Below are 17,747 nucleotides of genomic sequence, written 5' to 3'. Positions count from 1 at the left end.
TCAGGGCGAGACCTCCCAGTCCTGCCGGTTCCAGATCAAATCCTGCCCCCAGGGTTCCTCTCCCGACACCTGCTGCGCTAGGGACACAGCGGGGGGTGGGCAGGTGGCTGCCCGGATGTCAGAGCCCAGGGATGACGAGGGGACGAGAGAGAAGGGCTGGAGCAGGTGGCAGTTTGGGTGCAGGGAGACGGCGCATCAGACGCTGGGGGTGTCGGTGCCGCTCAGCCAGGAAGCAGGCCCCGGGGCCGAGCGGCCCAAGCGGGGAGCGGGCAGGGTCTGGCGGTTCCTAAGCCACCCGAGGCGGCGTGATGGCCGCAAGGAGGAGGCAGGGTTAGAAGGGCAGGTGGACTCCCGTGGCCCAGCATGCTCGCACGCTCCCCTCGGGACCCGCTGCACACTGGGCTTGGAATTGATCAGTTTTCCAGCGTTGCGACTTCCTGCTGGATTATACATTCTTCGTGCTGCCAACACCGTGCCTCCCCTTGTCTCCCTCGTCCGCTTAGCAAGTGCTTTGTGCCATTTGGTGTTGTAGCAGATCAGCTAGTTCCGATATCTGAGGTTCTCGAAGAGTCTCCTCTGACTTTGTTGAGTCCGTGCTCACCCCTTCCTGCACACGCACGTGCCTGCGTGGGGAGGCGTTTTGGGATTTGGAGACTGCGACCTCGTCGGTGGTGGTACTTTGTCTGAAGTCACGTTTCCCTTGCTGGTTTTGTTTGGTCCCCGCCTGGTTCCTTGGTATCCGTGGCCCAGGATACATTTAAAAAAAAAAAAATTTTTTTTTTTTACATTTATTTATTTCTGAGAGACAGGGAGAGACAGAGCGCGAGGAGGCGAGGGGCAGAGAGAGAGAGGGAGACACAGAATCCAAAACAGGCTTCAGGTTCCGAGCTGTCAGCTCGGAGCCCGATGCGGGGTGCGAACCCACGAACCGTGAGATCGTGACCTGAGCCAAAGTCGGACGGACACTCGACCGACCCAGGAGCCCCGGCCCAGGATACGTTTTTATGTTACATTTCTCAGCTCTTACACAGCAGTAAGAAAAACGACCAATGCAGTTGAAGTTTCCTTTACCTTAAAGGAGTTAGCTCACAGAAGGAGTGCGTGTGGCCCCTAAACTTAGTCTTTGTGATACACATCCTAAGTCTTTTTACGAGCTGTCAGTAAGTTTTCCACCCTGCTTATTGTGTTTATTAATATAGAATTCATTTTACATGTAGACTTTGTCTGTCTTTTATGGTCTCGTATCACCCTTGAATGGCCCTGCTTTCTCATTTGCAAAACTTGGGAAAATAGACCATCTTGTTTCCTAGTATTTTCTTAAATCTTTGACCGGTCTGGGTTTTATTCTGAGAGTGAGAGAGGTATCGGGAACCAAAATCAGTTTTTTTGTTTTTTGTTTTTTGTTTTTTCCAGTTGGTTATCGCATCAGGATGCTTTGCTTGTAGAAAACAGAATGACTACAAGTAGCTTAAATAATAGGGGTTTCTTATCCGACTCAGTAAGAGTCTTAGAGGTTGGTAGTTTCAGGCTTGATGAATTTGGGTTAGCTTGTCCGTGATTTTCTTGGCTTTCCCTTTATGTTCACAAGGCGACTGTCCCCCCACATCGTCTTCTCAAACAGCCACCTCCCAAATAGGAATGATGGAGACAGATTTCTCACTTTTCACTGGCTACCACTTGGTCACGTGATCACCTCCAAAGCGGTTGCGGGCAAAACAGTGACTATGACTGACGTAGACCAACCGAGGTCAGAACATACTGCACCTGATTCTTGAACAGGGTTTTAGATTTGTTGGCAAGAAAGAAAGGGGATGATGTGCCCAGAGCATCAAGTAACCGGGTCTGGCGTAGCTACCTAAGTATCTCAGTACCTTTTGTTAGATGACTCTTTCCCCCACTGCTAGGCAGTTACAGCCACAGCATGTATTCCGTTTGTTTATGGATTTAGGTTCATTTCCGGACTCTTCTGTTCCATCTATATGTTTACTCACGTACCAACATAACACTGTTTTCATTACTGTAGCTTTTAAATTTTTTTTTTTCAACGTTTTTTATTTATTTTTGGGACAGAGAGAGACAGAGCATGAACAGGGGAGGGGCAGAGAGAGAGGGAGACACAGAATTGGAAACAGGCTCCAGGCTCTGAGCCATCAGCCCAGAGCCCGACGCGGGGCTCGAACCCACAGACCGCGAGATCGTGACCTGGCTGAAGTCGGACGCTTAACCAACTGCGCCACCCAGGCGCCCCTACTGTAGCTTTTAATCGTATTTTAATATCCAGTGCGGCTTGGACCTACTTAATACTCTTCTGTCTATGAATTTTCTGGGATCTTTTTGTTTTATAAATGAACTTTAGAATCACTTTGTCTAGGTACAAAGATAATCCTGGTAGTTTGTTTTTTTTGTTTTAATTGGGATTTTGTTACGTTTATGGATGAATTTAGGACGAATGGGGAAATCAACATCTGTACGAATTATCCTCTTTGTGACTAGGTTATGAAGGATTTGCTTTTTGGTATATTAGGAGTTTCTTTTGTATCAGGTAGGGATCTTTAAATGACCGAAAGAAGCACACTTCAGGCGAAACATGTGAATGATTTCTCTTTCTGCTTACCTGCAGTCTGTTTGGCTGAAAGACATAAACTGTTTTTTCATTACTAGCGGGGGTGATGATTCCCTGATAGTTCCGTGAACCCTTTCCCTGGTGCTGGGATTTGCCTCAAGATTGATATTTTCTTCTTTGCAAATACTTAGAAAATAATGAATTATTATTTGATCTTCCCCCATTAAATGCTCATTTCTTTAGGGCAAGAGTATGAGTTTTCTTGTTAATACTTGAGGTTTTGACCCCAGTGCATCTACTCAGGTTCAGTCGGTCAAAATTTGGCAATTTACATTCACTAAAGAGATCCTGTGCATTTTATTTATTTATTTTTGTTTGTTTAAAAACGGTTTTTTACCCTATACGTCATGTCGGTCATTTCATTTTTTATTTTATACTCATCATGTTGAGAGTAACGGTATGTTAACCAGTAGATCACTTTAATTTGCAAACTTCTGGTCGTACTAATCACTAATGATTTTCAATGCTTTCTTTTTTTTTGTTGTTGTCGTCATGTTGTGTTTTATTTTTATTTGTTGTTTGTTTATCCCTTCACCATCTTCTTAAGTCTTCGTGCTTAAGTTATCTTCATGTAATTTTGGACGCCATTAGGTTTTGCTTCTCGGAAATTTTTCAGCCACGAAGAGTATGTCGTGTTTTCTCTGATTTTCTTTCTTCTTCTTCTTCTTTTTTTTTTTTTTTTTTAATCTTCCTTTGGTTTGCATGCGTGCGTCTTTTGGTTTGACTGTGCTGAGTGGATCTTTTTTTTTTTTTGGTTCCATTATTTATGTTCCCATCCGTTTAAAACAGGCCACTGTGGAAGCTCTCGTGAGGGATAAGATGCCCAGAAAGGGCGGAAGGTGGTGGTTTTCATGGAGGGGAAGAAACACCACGATCAAAGAGGTAAGCACGGGCCACCAAAGGGTGCTTCTACTTAGCCCAGACGACTTTGGGTCTGTGGAGTGCGTTTTCATGCTCCGGATGGGAGCGGAATGTGCCCAAGGCGCAGTACTGGGTTTCTGGGAGCCAGCCCTGCTGAGAAGCAGCGAGAGGCCTCCCAGGGTGTGGGGGGAAGGGGCCGAGGAAGGGGAGGTGTGGCCAGAGAGCCTCGGTTCACCTCCTGGCCCTGCGACCTGGCTGGCGGGGGATACTGCGGGCAAGCCACTGCCCCTCTGGGATTTCTGCATCTGTGAAAAGAAGGGGTTCGGTCTGAGAGTTTACTTTTCTGTTTAAAGTTAAGCAGCCCCCTGCTGCTTGTGAGTCTCGTTTGAATGGGGTAACACTCCTCGTGCTAGACCGGTTCCCGTTAGTCATGTCACTGAAAGGGCGCGTCTCAATATGCATGGCTTTCGTTTCCCTTTCTGTAGATGCCTATGCTTTCTTTCCAGCTCTCTGTCAACCTCTCAACCTATTTCTTGAAGGTTCCATGCCCCTGTGTCCACCCGACTTCCTTCCTCCTAAGGCTGTCCCCGCTCTGGCTCCACGACCGTAAGGGCAGCCGGCGAGGGGGGGCGGCGGTCATCGAGGGTTGTCTTAGGGCCTCCTTTTCCCCGGGCAGCCCCACCCATGCCCGTGCGATGACTCCTCTTATTTGCAAATCAGGCATTGTTTTGTATTCCATGTTCACTAACCAAGTAGCCAACTACGTGGCTATTCCATGTGAATGTTTCGAGACACTTCAAAGGTGGTCATTTCGAAGACTGACCTCACAGCTTTCTTGTGAATTCTTCCTTTGCCGGACCCTGGTCGGAAAATGGTGCCGGTGTCCCTCCATAGGCTAGACCCTTCCTTTTTCCTCACGTCTCACATTTAATTCATCGTCAGGTCCCATCAATTTCCATCTTAAATACTTCTCGCATGTACCCACCTCGCTCCAGTTCCACCCCCACAAACGTAGGCTGGCGCCGTCCCTCCCAGGATTGCTTCCGGTGGTCGACTGGTCTCTTCTCGCCCTCTCTTCTTCGTCCTCTATACCGTAGGTGCATTGGTCGACTTAGGAGACTGGTCCAATTTATATTATTCCTTGCTTAAAACCTTCTGGGATCCCAGGTCTCTCCATGGTTGAGACCGATATTCTTAACATGGCTTACAACACTTGTAGCCTAGCCCCTGCGTCCCTCTTTAAACTTTTTTTTGCCATTCTCCCCCTGCTTTCTCTACTGTAGCTTCACTGGCTGAACATACACTCTACCCCAGGACTTTTGCATATGCCATTTACACTGCCTGACGTTCCTGGGACCCCTCTCACTCCCCTTCACTTAATTGACTAGTGTCTCAAAAAGCCCTTTCTTGGCAGACTAGTCTGGGCTGCTGTTCTCTGCTCTCATAGTCCTGCCTGTGAAACGTTGCCTTCGTAAATTTTGTCAAGAGTTTGTAGTCATATTAGTGTGACTGTTAACATCTCTTTCTCCTCTAAATCCTAAACGCCATGAAGGCGGAGACCCTGTCTGGCTCTGATCCCTGGGTATCCTGGGTGCCCACGCTGGACTCAGAGCAGGGGTTTGGCAAATATTTGAGGGAATGCTGATTACTTTTGGAATATAGTGTAGAGAAACCCCAAGGACAGTAGTCAAGTCGGTTGTTAGAATACTAACAGAAACCCCAGTGATCTCAATTTGTTTATTCCATGAGTTCACAGGGAAAAAGTCTGATGGAAGGTTTTATCAAGAGGAAATTGTTCTTTGACATTTTCTTTCAGCATACCTGAGTGGTAGTGATTATTCCGTTATCTCCAAGGGTATGAACAGATTAGGGCAAACATATACTTTACTTCAGGTGACTTAAAACATAAAGGGCCTTTCTAGTTCCCTTCCTAGAGAGTAGAGCGTTCTAGAATTTAGGCAGAGGGCTGTTTGCTATTTCAAAGGCCTATTTATTGTAGACTATTCCCATTGGCACCAGTTTGAATTCAGGGGAATGCCAGCATGAAGGAAATCATGAAGTTGTGAAATTAAGTATTTCTTAAAAAAAACTGGAATACATTTATTTCAGATAGTTACGTATTTTTGAACTAGTCTAATAAAGGATTGTTGACAGTGGTGGCTATGTTACCTCAATAAATAGATTAAAAGTTACTGGGCATGTTGTCACATCAATTTTATAAAGAGCTAACGAATATTTGGGTATAGTTTGTACTCATCCGATGTTACGACGGTCACCCTGATGTTTACGTTGCTCATTTTCTTATTAACACTGAAGCCACTAACCTGCCTCCTGACCAGATGATCGCAAATAGTGGGATTCAATTGTACACCCTTTGCCCTGGGTCCTCCCATCTGATGACTTCTGTGATGTGTGTGGGGGCTGGTGGATGTCTTCTGGTCCCTTGCCTGCTGCAGGCCAGGCTCTGTGTGGGCACAGCATCTCTGTGGTCCTCACGGCAGCGTTAGGACGTAGATGTTATCACCCCCCCTTTTACCGGTGAGGAGACAAGGCTCTGGAAGGTTCCATGACTTGCCCCAGCTTCCCAAGCAAGAGAAGCAGAACTGAGCCCAGATCTCTTTAGAGTCCCAGAGCTCTTTCTGGTACATCGGAGGAGCATTTTCTATGAGGAGTGTGTGGTGTTGGGAAGGAGAGAAGCATTTTCCCAAGCAAAATGTGGTGTGAAAATATTTTCAAGCATTTCTATCAGCAATTATAAGAAAATATTTTGAAAATATTCGGGTATCCAAGCAGCCCTTGATAAAGCATTTGCATAAGCTCCGGCGATTATGAAGTTTGGTTTGGTGCCACCAGCACTTCTGGAAAACAGACTCATTTCTGTCAAACAGTTTTTCTCAGCTTCACTCAAGGCATCCAAGCAAAGCACTAATCAGCACCTGCCATGCGTGGGGCGCGTATCACTGGGGACGGCATTCGGGGCTCTGCCCTGGGCTCCGGGGAGCCCGTCGTGGCACACCGGCCCTTCTCTCTGGTACTCCCCTGACTCCTTCTCGTCTCCTTCTCCAGGAAAGTAAGCCAGAGCAGTGCTTGGCTGGCAAGAGCCACAGCGCCGGGGAGCAGCCGTCACAGCTCGGCATGGCCACCAGGTACGGGGCGAGTTGGCGTGGGCCCTTGCGGCCCCTCTCTGTGTCCAAGGGCATGACGTGTGGCCGTTGGGGGCTGCTGGGGCGCACCGAGCATACAGGCCTGGGACCCAGGCGGACCGGGGTTGCAGCCGTGGGCGAACTGGAACAATGAACTGCGTTTCCCATGAATCAAATGGTGGCAGTGGTGCCCTTAGATACCTACCTTGTGAAGTGAACGTGAGACTCCGGGCATGTCCTGTAACTAGAGCCCTTCTCGTGGTCTCGGTGTTTGATGGCCCTGGATGTGCAGAAAACAGCAGCGGTGGCGATGATGGTGGCCAGCACCAGCGTTAACAGTAACGTGGAAATCAGTTTCCTTCGTTACTTGCTTTTCCCTATCATCTAAATACTTCCTGGGACTTTCACTGATACTTTCCTAAGTACGGACATGGGTTCATATTGGCAACTCACACGTACTGTGAATGTTCGCCGTCAGGTGAATTTGTTCTTATGGGATTTGAGGGCAACTCTGATCTGAGGGCAATGCCATCGTGCACCAGTTAGGATGTCGATAACGTACGTAGATAGCGAATGAGCCAACGTAATGCCCTTTACCCGTCACCTTACCTTTAGAGTAATCCCGTGTTTAAGAAACTCAGGATTGCGTTCCTCATTTAGCAGGAAGAAAAAAGCGAACAAACTAATGGAAGGCAAGACGCAGATCTTAATCATTTTTGTATCCTGGGGGCTAAGCTGATGCCTGACACACAGCAGGCGTTTCATAAATGTTGCAGAACTATTGCTGACTTGATAAGTTTTACCCAATATATAGTTGATTCATAGGAGGGGCAGGCTTAGATCTCAGGTTCTCAGCCTCCCGGCCGTCGCTCTGCATTGTAAACTATTTTGTCTCTAGATTTCGCTGTTGGAAATAGAAAATATAGGCGGAAGTAGGAAAAACTCCCCGGAAGGGAGAAGGCAGGTGTGCTCAAGGTGCAGCGCAGGCCGAGAACGTGCTGGCCTCTGAAGGGATAGAAGCCGGTGGACTTTCAGCGGGTCGTTGTTTACGCCTGCGAGTGGCCAGCCGCGGGCTGCGAACGGCAGACCTGGAGTCGGGCAGGCCTGGTTTGGGGTCCTGGCTTCGGGCAAACTGGTCTCCATATCCGAGCAAAGGGGCAGGTGTCGTGTCCAGAGCAGCGGGGGAGGCAGCCTGAGAGGCAGCACGGTGACAGGGGACACAGACGGAGCGCTGGCTCTTCTGCCTTGAGCATTTAAAGCAGTGATTTAGCTCCACCAGAAACTTCCTGCTCTCCCGTTCTTTCGAAGAACCTTCTCTGTCCTAGCCATGGTTTCCGAACACGAGAGGCAGCGTGAGCAGGACGGAGAGCCGAGGCTGTGTCGGCCTGCCGTGCGATCCTTGGTGAATCGTCAGCCCCGCGGTGTCTCCTTTCCGTCTGTGAAATGGGGAGGATGATGCCAACCCCACATACATCGGCTCGGGCGGTTCCCTCCATGAGGAAGGAGGTCCAGAACGCAAACCCCACAGGGCCGCACGGCTGGGGGCGGGGCGTGCAGCTGTAGCAGGACAGTGGGGGGGTGGCTCTGGGGTGGGCCCCGGCCGGAGGGTCCAAGGCACAGAGCGTGACGACCGCGGGCAGTGTGGCATGCAGCGGCTCTGATACTGTTCCTCTCCGCTTCCCAGGGGCCGCGTGGGGGACCGGGGAGGGAGCTGGGGGGCGCAGGGGGCCATGGGGGCCCGAGGGGGGCGCACGGGGCCGGTGGGGGCTCGGGGCCGAGGGGGACCAAGGGCGATGGGCAACGTGACCCTAGGGTGGCTCCTGCCCGCTAAGCCGGAGCCTCAGCTGGCACGGTTTCTCGGAATCGTTGCAGGTTTTCTCACCGCCTGACACGGTCCTCTTTGGACGTTGACAAAAATGCTATTCGCAGCCAAACAGAACCCATTTAAGAGCCCGCAGCGCTCTGAGTTCATCACGCTACGCTCGTTTATTAACCCTGAAAAACGAAGCGCTGACTCTTGCGAGAAGGGAGCGGGAGTTTGAAAGTTCGTTCGAGAAAGGGAAACGTCTTAATTTTGGCCGGCGTTCTTAGGCCTTCGGCCTCCCCCGCTCGATTCGTGCCGTTGACTCAGAGAAGGCGTTGGCGCCTTGCCGTAATCGACAGACTTGATTGACAGAACAGGCCCCGAAGCCGCCTCATTGAGCAAGCTGCTTGTCACCATGCGAGTCGTGGAACTTCCGCTTGCAGAATGTACGCGGCGACGGGCCCTAACCCGGGTGTTGTTCACAGCTGCTCCGCGAACACAGACTCTCCAGCGGGCTGAGCCCTTTTGTGTCGTTGCTTCTGGCCGGCGCTGGGAAGCGGACCTGCTTCCGGGCCCTCGTGAGCCCCAGCGGACTCTGGCGGGACCCCCGTTGCGCGGGGTGGCGTCCTCGCCCCCAGCCGCTCTACCGGCAACCAACTGTATAGCTGAGTCCCAGAGTCTGTGTCTGTTTTCCCTCCAGCACGGCCAGCCGCACGGATTTAGTGGGTTTTTTGCTGTTTGGTCGCAAAGCAGCAGATGGAAATGAACGGTGATTCCACCTCGTTCGTGTTTCCACACCCTACGGGCAGAGGCGCACATCAGTCTGGTGTCGTGCGAGCTTTGGTTCGCATTTGGATCTCATTTCCCTCCAGGCTGCTGGGTTGGAGCGTAGACAGTCTCCGATTCAGCGAGGGGCCTGCAGCTCGTCTCTTTCTGGGTTGCCAGCTGGGTGTTCCGGGACTGTGCCCGACCCATCTGAAAATCTGCGGGCCGGTGGTTCAGAAGAACCAGTGTTGTTCACGGGACCCACGGGGGCCGGGACCAGAAAGGGCTGTTGTCAGAACATGTCACTTTACAGACGAGCCAGGGGCCCAGAGAGGGGATTCTCCAGTTGTGAGGCCTCATCGGGGCTCGTGTCTCCTGGGCTGGTTCTGTCTGTCTGTCATCTGCCTGCATCCTGAGTGTTTTGGTGGGGGGTGGGGGGGGTGGGGATGCTGTTTGTTCCTCTATATGTGGTGATGAGGATATCAGGACTGAAAGAAAACGAAGCGATTTGTGCAAATGGCCTGATTCCCGTGGACTTCCAACACGGACTTCTCCGGTTCTAACCCCAGTGCCGTCTGCACTTTACCTAGAAACTGGCCACAGATGTCACTGGTTAGATTCATCTGCATGTAGCCCAGCCCTGCCGCGGACTAGCCTGGAGTCTAGCCTCCGTGCTCTGTCCTTCTAAAATTTTTTTAAAATGTGTATTTACTTTTGAGAGAGAGAGAGAGAGAGAGAGAGAGAGAGCAAGCGGGGGAGGAGCAGAGAGAGAGGGAGACACAGAATTCGAACCACGCTCTGGGCTCTGAGCTGTCCGTGCAGAGCCTGACGCGGGGCTCGAACCCACGGACTGTGAGATCATGACCTGAGCCAAAGTCGGACGCCCAACCGACTGAGCCACCCAGGCGCCCCCACGCTCTGTCGTCCTTTGTGGACCCAGTGGCCCGTTCCCATGGCTTATTCCCCACGGTCCCGGTGTCCTGGAGATGGCCAGGTCTGCTTTCCGATCGTAGCACTTACCACGCTGTGTTGTGATTGTTGAGACAGAAAGCCCCGGGAGTGCGGGGGCCAGGCTGTTTGCCGAAGCGGCAGTGCTCGCAAGCACTGGTTGGATGAGCTCCAGCCCACCAGCCCCGAAGCCCTCAGGCTCGCTCTCGTGGGGCCAGGGCGTCAGGAGCTCACGGAAGCGCAGCTCATTCTAGCTGCGGAAGGAGGCTCCTCCCCACGAAGAGGTAGCCGAAGTAACAGAAGAAGTAACAGAACAGCTGTGTCCGGTGACCTCCCTCAGGTCTCTCTAGTTCGGGGCAGCCGTGGATTGTAGACGTTGCTCTGGGGTGCACACACGGGGTGGGAAAGCAACAGGCCACACAGGAGTGGGAGGGGAGGCGGGGAGAGTGGGAGGCCAGAGGACAAGGGGGCGTTAGCGAGGTCCGAGCCTTGGAGATAAAAAGAGAAGACGGAGCTCCCAAGTGTATGAGTCTTGTTCCCAAGCGTATCAGCCTTGCATACAGGGATGTCCCGAGCAGGAAGCTCGAGGCAGGCATGAGGATGGGACCTGCCTGCTTGGGGCCACTCAGCCTTTTCCACTTAGCCTTAGCCAACATTTGTTAACTTCGTACAGTGTTAGGACGTTTTTGGAGATAATGGTCCCCGGATACAGGAAGCAGCGGGAAGCCGCTGGGTTGGGGATTATGCCATAGCGGGATTTTAATCCAGGGAACAAGTAATTACTGATAGGCTTTATATGAGCTGTTTAAAGAAAACGAGCCTGCTTCCCACCCGCACCTCCCAGCCCTTCACCAGATGGAGAAGTCTGGAAGAGTCAGGATCATTGGCCTGTGGGTTCTGTGCAGGCAGACGAGGTGTGTAGGACAGCCGGCTCGGGGGTTCTGGAGAAGGACTGATGTCTTCCCTGCCTTCACCGGCACCTGCTGGGTTATTTGGGAATGTGTGTTTGGTGGGGCGCCTGGGTGGCTCAGTCGGTTGAGCGTCTGACCTCGGCTCAGCTCATGATCTCACGGTCCGTGAATTCGAGCCCTGCGTCGGGCTCTGTGCTGACCGCTCAGAGCCTGGAGCCTGCTTCAGACTCTGTGTCTCCCTCTCTCTCTGCCCCTCCCCCACTCATACTCTCCTTCTCTCTCTCTCAAAAATAAATAAACACTGAAAAAAAAAAAAAAGAAACGTGTGTTTGGAGAGGTGTGAACACGGAACTGATCCGTCAGGGTGTGTGGAAATTCAGAGTTCTCGTGCTTGGCCAGCAGCCTCGGGGAACAGAAGAGAATGTTTCCCTCGGCAAGGAGGGAGCTTAACCCTGTTTATCGGGAAGAGGAGCGTCTTGGTGGAAAGTGGAGTGATGATAGCGAGCGAGTAGGGACGTGAACGAGGAGAGGCAGCCCCGGATGAATAATGCAGGAGGCGTATGAATGGGAGTTAGTGGGCCTTCACGGAGAAATGTCATGGCATATGGCAAATGACCCCCTGAGAGACGGCCCTGGGGAGAGACCCGATCGACTCAGCCATTGATTCTGGCCTAATGCATTTTTCACGGCTGCCCAGATGCATGTCCTAAGTGGTGGTTACGTCACTGTGTGTTCCAGGATAAAGCATGAGTCATCCTCCAGTGATGACGAACACGCAGCTTCCAAGCCCCCAAGTGCGGGCCACCTCCCCCTGTTGTCCAGCGTCAGCTACAAGAAGACCCTCCGGCTCACTTCGGAGCAGCTGGTGAGTGTGTCCTTCCCTCGTGTTCGTGCGCCCCGGCCGAGGCGTGGCCGCCCAGACTCAGCGGCTGGCTTGGGCGTCTGGGTGCCCCTCCGGCTCCTGTTGCCAAGCGTCGGAGGAGGGAAGCCTGACAAAGCCAACTTATCCTCAGGTTTCAGTGACTGATAGACTCGACTCTCCCAGGCTCTTTCCACTTTGCGATAGCTGTGCGTCTCCTAACCTGGGGGAGGTCAAGCAGTTGCGAGGGCCGGGGGCGGGGGGTTCTCGAGAGCCTCGGGTGGCAGGGGGCCATCACGGTCACAGTGTGGGGCCATCACGGTCACAGTGTCGTCTTCGGGTTTCACCAGACCCTTCCTTCCCTGCCCCTTGTTTCCCATGAACAGCCAGTGAGCCAGTGTCCCCACTCTTTCGCTTCTGTCCCGAGAGTTAGCGGTGGGGGGGCCGGGCGTGGTGCTTCATGGGAAAAGGTCAGGCCCAGACTCCCGCTCAATGCCACCAGCTCGCCTGGCAGTCTCTTGTGCAGTGGTGTGGCACCGGGCTCGGGCCAGCGATGCCGGGGGGACCCTGAGGGTCCCAGCACTGAGATCAAAACCGCCAAAAGGTAACCGTGCTTTCTGAGTCTGCTGTGAAGTCCTGGGATCTGCGGTTATTCCGGGAAACGTTTCCCCACTTGGCTTCGTGTCCCCTTTCATATTTAGTCGCGGAGTAGCGAGTGGGCCCTATTCTGAAGTTGGAACGATGAGGGCAAGGCTTCCTGCCCGTCACCTCCCGCCCCCTGCAGAGAGTGGGTGAGCTGCCTTTCAGGTGGGCCTGGGGTTCGGGATGGCCGGACCCCGGGAGGAACCGTCCTCATGGAGAGCGGGACAGCGAAAGGAGGAGTTGTACGGTGGCCTAGGGCAGAGAGCTCGAAAAGCGATCCCGACGTCGCCCCTCCTGGAAGAGGGGCCAAATAGCCCTCAGTCTGGGCTTTCCCCTCAAGCGGCCCCGCGGCTCATGTTTTTCAGAAAAGCTTGAAGTTGAAGAACGGCCCCAACGACGTGGTCTTTAGCGTGACCACACAGTACCAAGGCACGTGCCGCTGCGAGGGCACCATCTACCTGTGGGACTGGGACGACAAAGTCATCATTTCGGACATCGACGGGACCATCACCAGGTGGGTCCGGCTGTGTCGGGGCCCTGGGGCCTGCAGCCGGCATTTCTGCTCGCGGTCTGTGGCACCGTGTGGGGCCCGTACGGTTCGGTTCCCGGCGTGGTCCTGGGGTCTTCGCCCCTCGCCTTAAACAGCCGCAGTCCGGGCTCGGTGCTCGTCTCCATCGGGGCTCCCGCCTCCCTGGTTTTGATGTTCTCACGGATGCTTCCGAAGCACGACTTTCCGAACGGCCTTTTTGCTTTGACTTAGCGAGTCACGGACTTGAGGCGTGATAGTTGGAAGGTGCCCTTTCGTGTGTTAACGTATCCCTCCGTCCTCATGTGATTTCTTTCGTTTTGGGCTTTTCTATCTGGAAAGTAAGTCACGGGTCCTGTTGGCGCCCCTCGTGAGGTATTTCTGGTACAGTGAGCTGGAATGGGCTTTTCCCCCCCTTTCGGCCTGCCCTTTTTATTTTCTTTTTCTCGTTTCTCTGTTTAGGTCAGACACTCTTGGCCACATTCTGCCCACCCTCGGGAAGGATTGGACCCACCAGGGCATTGCTAAGCTGTACCATAAAGTGAGCCAGTAAGTACCGGGCCCTCGCCCCCATCACATCATGGCACGGGCCATGACTGTGAGGGTGACTGTGAAGAGGGGTGCGGGCAGCTCAGGCGGCAGGGTCCGGGCGGGGTGGGGACGGGTGGAGGATTCTGAGTACACAAGTGAGTCCCAATCCCGCCGGCTCCCAAGTGTGAGTTCGGTACCCAGAGACGAGAAGGGAAGTGATAGGAGGCTTGAGAATCGTTGGCGGAAGGAGGGTGCTAGCGTTAGGGGGGGCACGACCTGCCGTCCTGTGTCGGGCATGCGTCACTTCACTTACTAGCCTTTCAGAGTTACTGTAAGAATTGATAGCATTAATTCACCGAGAGAGAAACTTGGAGGGTTGAAGTGGTTTATCCACAGGCCCCCGGCCGCTAACAGGAGGTACAGCCGCCCGGGTCTGCTCTGGTCTGTCTCCAGGGTCAGGGCCCGTCAGGGTCTCTCCCTCCCCACACAGCTCGTCGCTTTCTCCATCATTCTGTGGACTAGAGTCTCCCTCATCAGTGAAACCTCTCCCTCCAAGGCTTTCTGTTCTCCAGCCTCTTAAAAAAGATTTTTCTTAACGTTTATTTATTTTTGAGGGAGAGAGAGACAGAGAGAGAGAGAGACAGAGCGCAAACAGGGAAGAGGCAGAGAGAGAGGGAGACGTAGAATCCCAAGCAGGCTCCAGGCTCCGAGCTGTCAGCACAGAGCCCGACGCGGGGCTTGAACTCACAAACCGCGAGATCATGACCTGAGCCGAAGTCGGACGCTTAACCCGCTGAGCCACCCAGGCGCCCCTGTTCTCCATCCTCTCAGAGCTGGAAGGTGCCTTAGGCCAACCCAGGACAGCCCCACCTTGCCATGGCGGAGGAAGGCGAGGAATCACAGAGTTAGGGGATGTCAGGCCGGAGAACCAGGCCGTGATTCCCAGGCTGAGCCGCTCACCTGTGGCCCGTTGTAGGTGACGATGGGGTGGGGGATGGGCACTCAAAGCCACGCCGGTGCTCTGAGCACAGATGAATGGAGTAGACTTTCCTGCCCCTCATTCATTCGTTCGTCCAGCATTTCGTGAGTGCCTGTTGTGTGCTTAGCCCAGGGACAGGCGCGGGGGATGTCATGAGGTGGACACGGTCTCTGGCCTCCTGAGCCTGATGCCGCAGCGAGGGCGGGGTGGCTGGGACGCGGCCCTCTGCCCCTGGTGGGCTGGAGAACTCGGATTTCTCGGATGCCCGGCTCATCGGTTTGAGCTTACTTCTCCAGATGTCACCCCCCGCAAAAAATCACAAAAGTAATACATGGGTCTTTAAAAAATGCAGAGAAATAAGAAAAGTTAGAGAAATTGGAGAGTACAGAGCTGGTGTCTTCTTCTTCTCTGCTCCGCACCGAGCTGATCCACTCCCCAGAAATGGAGCCACCGTGACCGGTTTTGTTCTGTCCCGCTGTCCTTAAAATCCACGCGCGCTGTCCCCGGGCCCCTGAGACGCACCCGTGCGCGCGTCGTTTACTAATACATCTTCCTGTTTCATTACCTGTGAGATCTGCCTCATTCTCCACTGCTGCACGAATCGTGTAACGTGGGTCAACCGTTCTGTATGTAACTAGCCGTCTGTTGACGAACCAGGGAGGTAGTTAACCAGTTTTTTCGCCATTTCCCACGGTGACGCACAAAGCACTCAAACGCAGTGTCCATTGTGTGTGATGAGCCTATAAATAAATAAGGACGGCACACACGGGGGGCGGGGCTGGCGTAAAGTGGATTCCCAGAAGTGGAATTTCTGGTAGGAGGGCGAGCACATGAGCAGATCTGATCAGTGGGGCCAGATCGCCCTCCGCAGAGGTAGGCCCAGCCCGCAGTCTGGCAGACAGCCTGTGTGTTGGCCCCTTTCCCCACGGCCTCACCACGGCCGACCTCTCGCTCGGAAGGATTAATCCACCGAGGACCTGCCGCGACTCGCGTGACGCTGAAAATTACATCTATTTTTAGTTGGAAGAAACTCTCCCGCGTCAGGATACCGAGAAGCTCACGGCCTGAATCATTTTGGGCTTTGGAACATAAATCCTTTCCTCACTGGACATTACAACATAAAAGGGCACAGTTGCATTTTTGTTTGTTCTCCAGAAAAGAGATCTCTGTGGAAAGTCAAGTAGGGTAGCTTACCAGAGAACGCCTGAGCATTTTTTACGTTGGTTGCCTAGCGTGAGGTGAGTGAGGGCTGTGGGTGGTGGTCCAAAATGAGTACAGAATGCTTCCTGTATTTTCATTTGGGCCGAGAGGAAGGGGCTTGACGTTTGTTCATTCGCTGAGTTTGATGTGTGTCCTCAGCGGCTCCCACACAGTTAGGTTTCCGGAACAGTCTGCACACACAGCTCGGCCATGGCCTTCGGGGTTCTGCACGGAGCACCTCCCGGGGGCTCCTTGGCGTGGCTTTCCCCGCCTTCTGCGAGGCCCTTCTTTTCCAAGTTTCTCCCCAGACCTTCCTGCTCTAATGCAGGCCGCATCCCACACTCCATGCTTCGTTTTCCCATTTTCCCACCTACGCTCAAATGATGGCTTCTGCCCGGCATGCTCGTACCTCTGATTTTTGTCTCCCCACTTTTCCGCTTGTTGTGCCCAGCTCAGACGCCGTAGTCCTCACGATGCCTTTCCAGGCCAGAGTCGGCGACCCCGGGTGGCTCTTACCTCCTTACTGAGCTCTTTACTGACACCCAGGGGCCCGGGTTGGCTTGTTGGCATCCTGGCGCAGGTCGGGCTCGGTGCGACATTCCCTTAGCTGACTGCTGGTTAGAGTGAACCCCCATGCTGGCCACGCCCCGCATGCTTCCTCCTCTGGGGTCCTGGGCAGCCGCAGCAGGACAGGTGTGGGGACTGAGGACTGGTGAGAGTGGCGGTGACTCCCTCTTCTCATGAGTCTGTGCTATTCTTTTGATGTCCTCCTGTGATTACCCACAGGCCTAGTGAGAGAGCTCTTTGGCATGCTCTAGGGTTCCAGGAAGGTGATGCTATTTACTTTAGGATTTGGGGACGGATCACTCTGTCCTCACTCTGCTTTTTTGGAATGCAGGCTGCGCTTAAAATTCTTGCACTGCAGTATCTATCTAACGGGAGAACCAGTCTCGCCGATAGCCGCTTGCCTGACAACAACAGAAAATGAGGGCAATTTTATTTTATTTTATTTTATTTTATTTTATTTTTGCCAAATGTAATTACTTTTTCGAATACAGTCAGCTGTGAGAAATTGTCTGTGGAGCTGGGTGTTACCTTGTTCAGCGAGAGGGTATAAAAGAGCCGGCTTGGTTATTGATTAAGAAGAACGCCAGCCGATAGAAACGGAAGACGTGAGACTCTCCCCTCCCGTTCAAGTATCGGTCAACGTGCACAAGGGAAGTACAAGACTCTTCCCTAAAATATCCAGCTCACTGAGCCCGTGGGTCTTTTAGGGGCTAAACGTGGGCAATAACCGCTCTGATTTTCCGCCTTCCTTGGTGGGTACTTTTATAGTGATGGAAGCAGAAATCAGTGTGTGTGTGATTTAGCGAGCATGAATGCTCCCGTGTTTTCGTGGGTGGATGGGTTCGTCTGTGGCCTGGAGACGGCTGTGTGAAGCCAGGATTCTGAAAGCGGAAGGCATCATTAGCAGACGCATTAGGGTCTTTCTTTTCTCCTTTTCGCCGATGTTTTTTTCTCCCACTCCGGGTCTTAGGGGATTGCATTCGTTAACGTCTGACAGTAGGGATGGAGAGTCTGATGGGGAGTCGGGGGGACGGCCGGAATCTGAAGGGGACGGCCGGAATCTGAAGGGGACGGCCCTTCCCTCACCCTGGCCGCTTAGACCTCGTCCCCCACTCCCAGCGTTGGTTTCCTCATCTCTAAAAGGGGAAAATTCGGCTGGGCGGTCCCTGAGGTCACCGCCAGCCCAGAAATGCCGTGCCCGCACGTCGTGGGGTTGCTGTCACAAGTGTGTGTGTGTTGTGCAGCTGGGTGTTCTTTTCCACGCCCGGCCTCCGTGAGGACCCCCGGATTTAGCGGACTCTGATTGTGAATCTGTTGCACGCCAGGGGCTGTGCCGGTGCCTCTCCGGAAGGGAGCTCGGGATCCTGTAGCAGCGGGTGATGGGGACC

The 17,747-nt window shown here is 53.1% G+C and overlaps 1 protein-coding gene across 1 annotated transcript in view; it reads left to right on the top strand.

The window, feature by feature from the left end:
• Positions 1–17,747, top strand: part of LPIN1 (lipin 1) — a 76,429-nt gene that overhangs the window by 41,133 nt on the left and 17,549 nt on the right. Inside the window, exons 12-16 of the mRNA XM_047068689.1 lie at positions 3,413–3,505; positions 6,551–6,630; positions 11,794–11,920; positions 12,922–13,070; positions 13,545–13,631. Of these exons, the coding sequence (XP_046924645.1) occupies positions 3,413–3,505; positions 6,551–6,630; positions 11,794–11,920; positions 12,922–13,070; positions 13,545–13,631 (536 nt within the window). The remainder of the gene's footprint in view (positions 1–3,412; positions 3,506–6,550; positions 6,631–11,793; positions 11,921–12,921; positions 13,071–13,544; positions 13,632–17,747) is intronic.

The sequence above is a fragment of the Lynx rufus genome, unplaced genomic scaffold, assembly GCF_022079265.1.
Source record: "Lynx rufus isolate CCGP_SWC_20201006 ecotype Redwood Valley unplaced genomic scaffold, mLynRuf1.p SCAF_8, whole genome shotgun sequence".
Lineage (NCBI taxonomy): Eukaryota > Metazoa > Chordata > Mammalia > Carnivora > Felidae > Lynx > Lynx rufus.
Note: the sequence above shows the minus strand (reverse complement) of the source record. Positions and strands in the feature narration are given on the sequence as shown.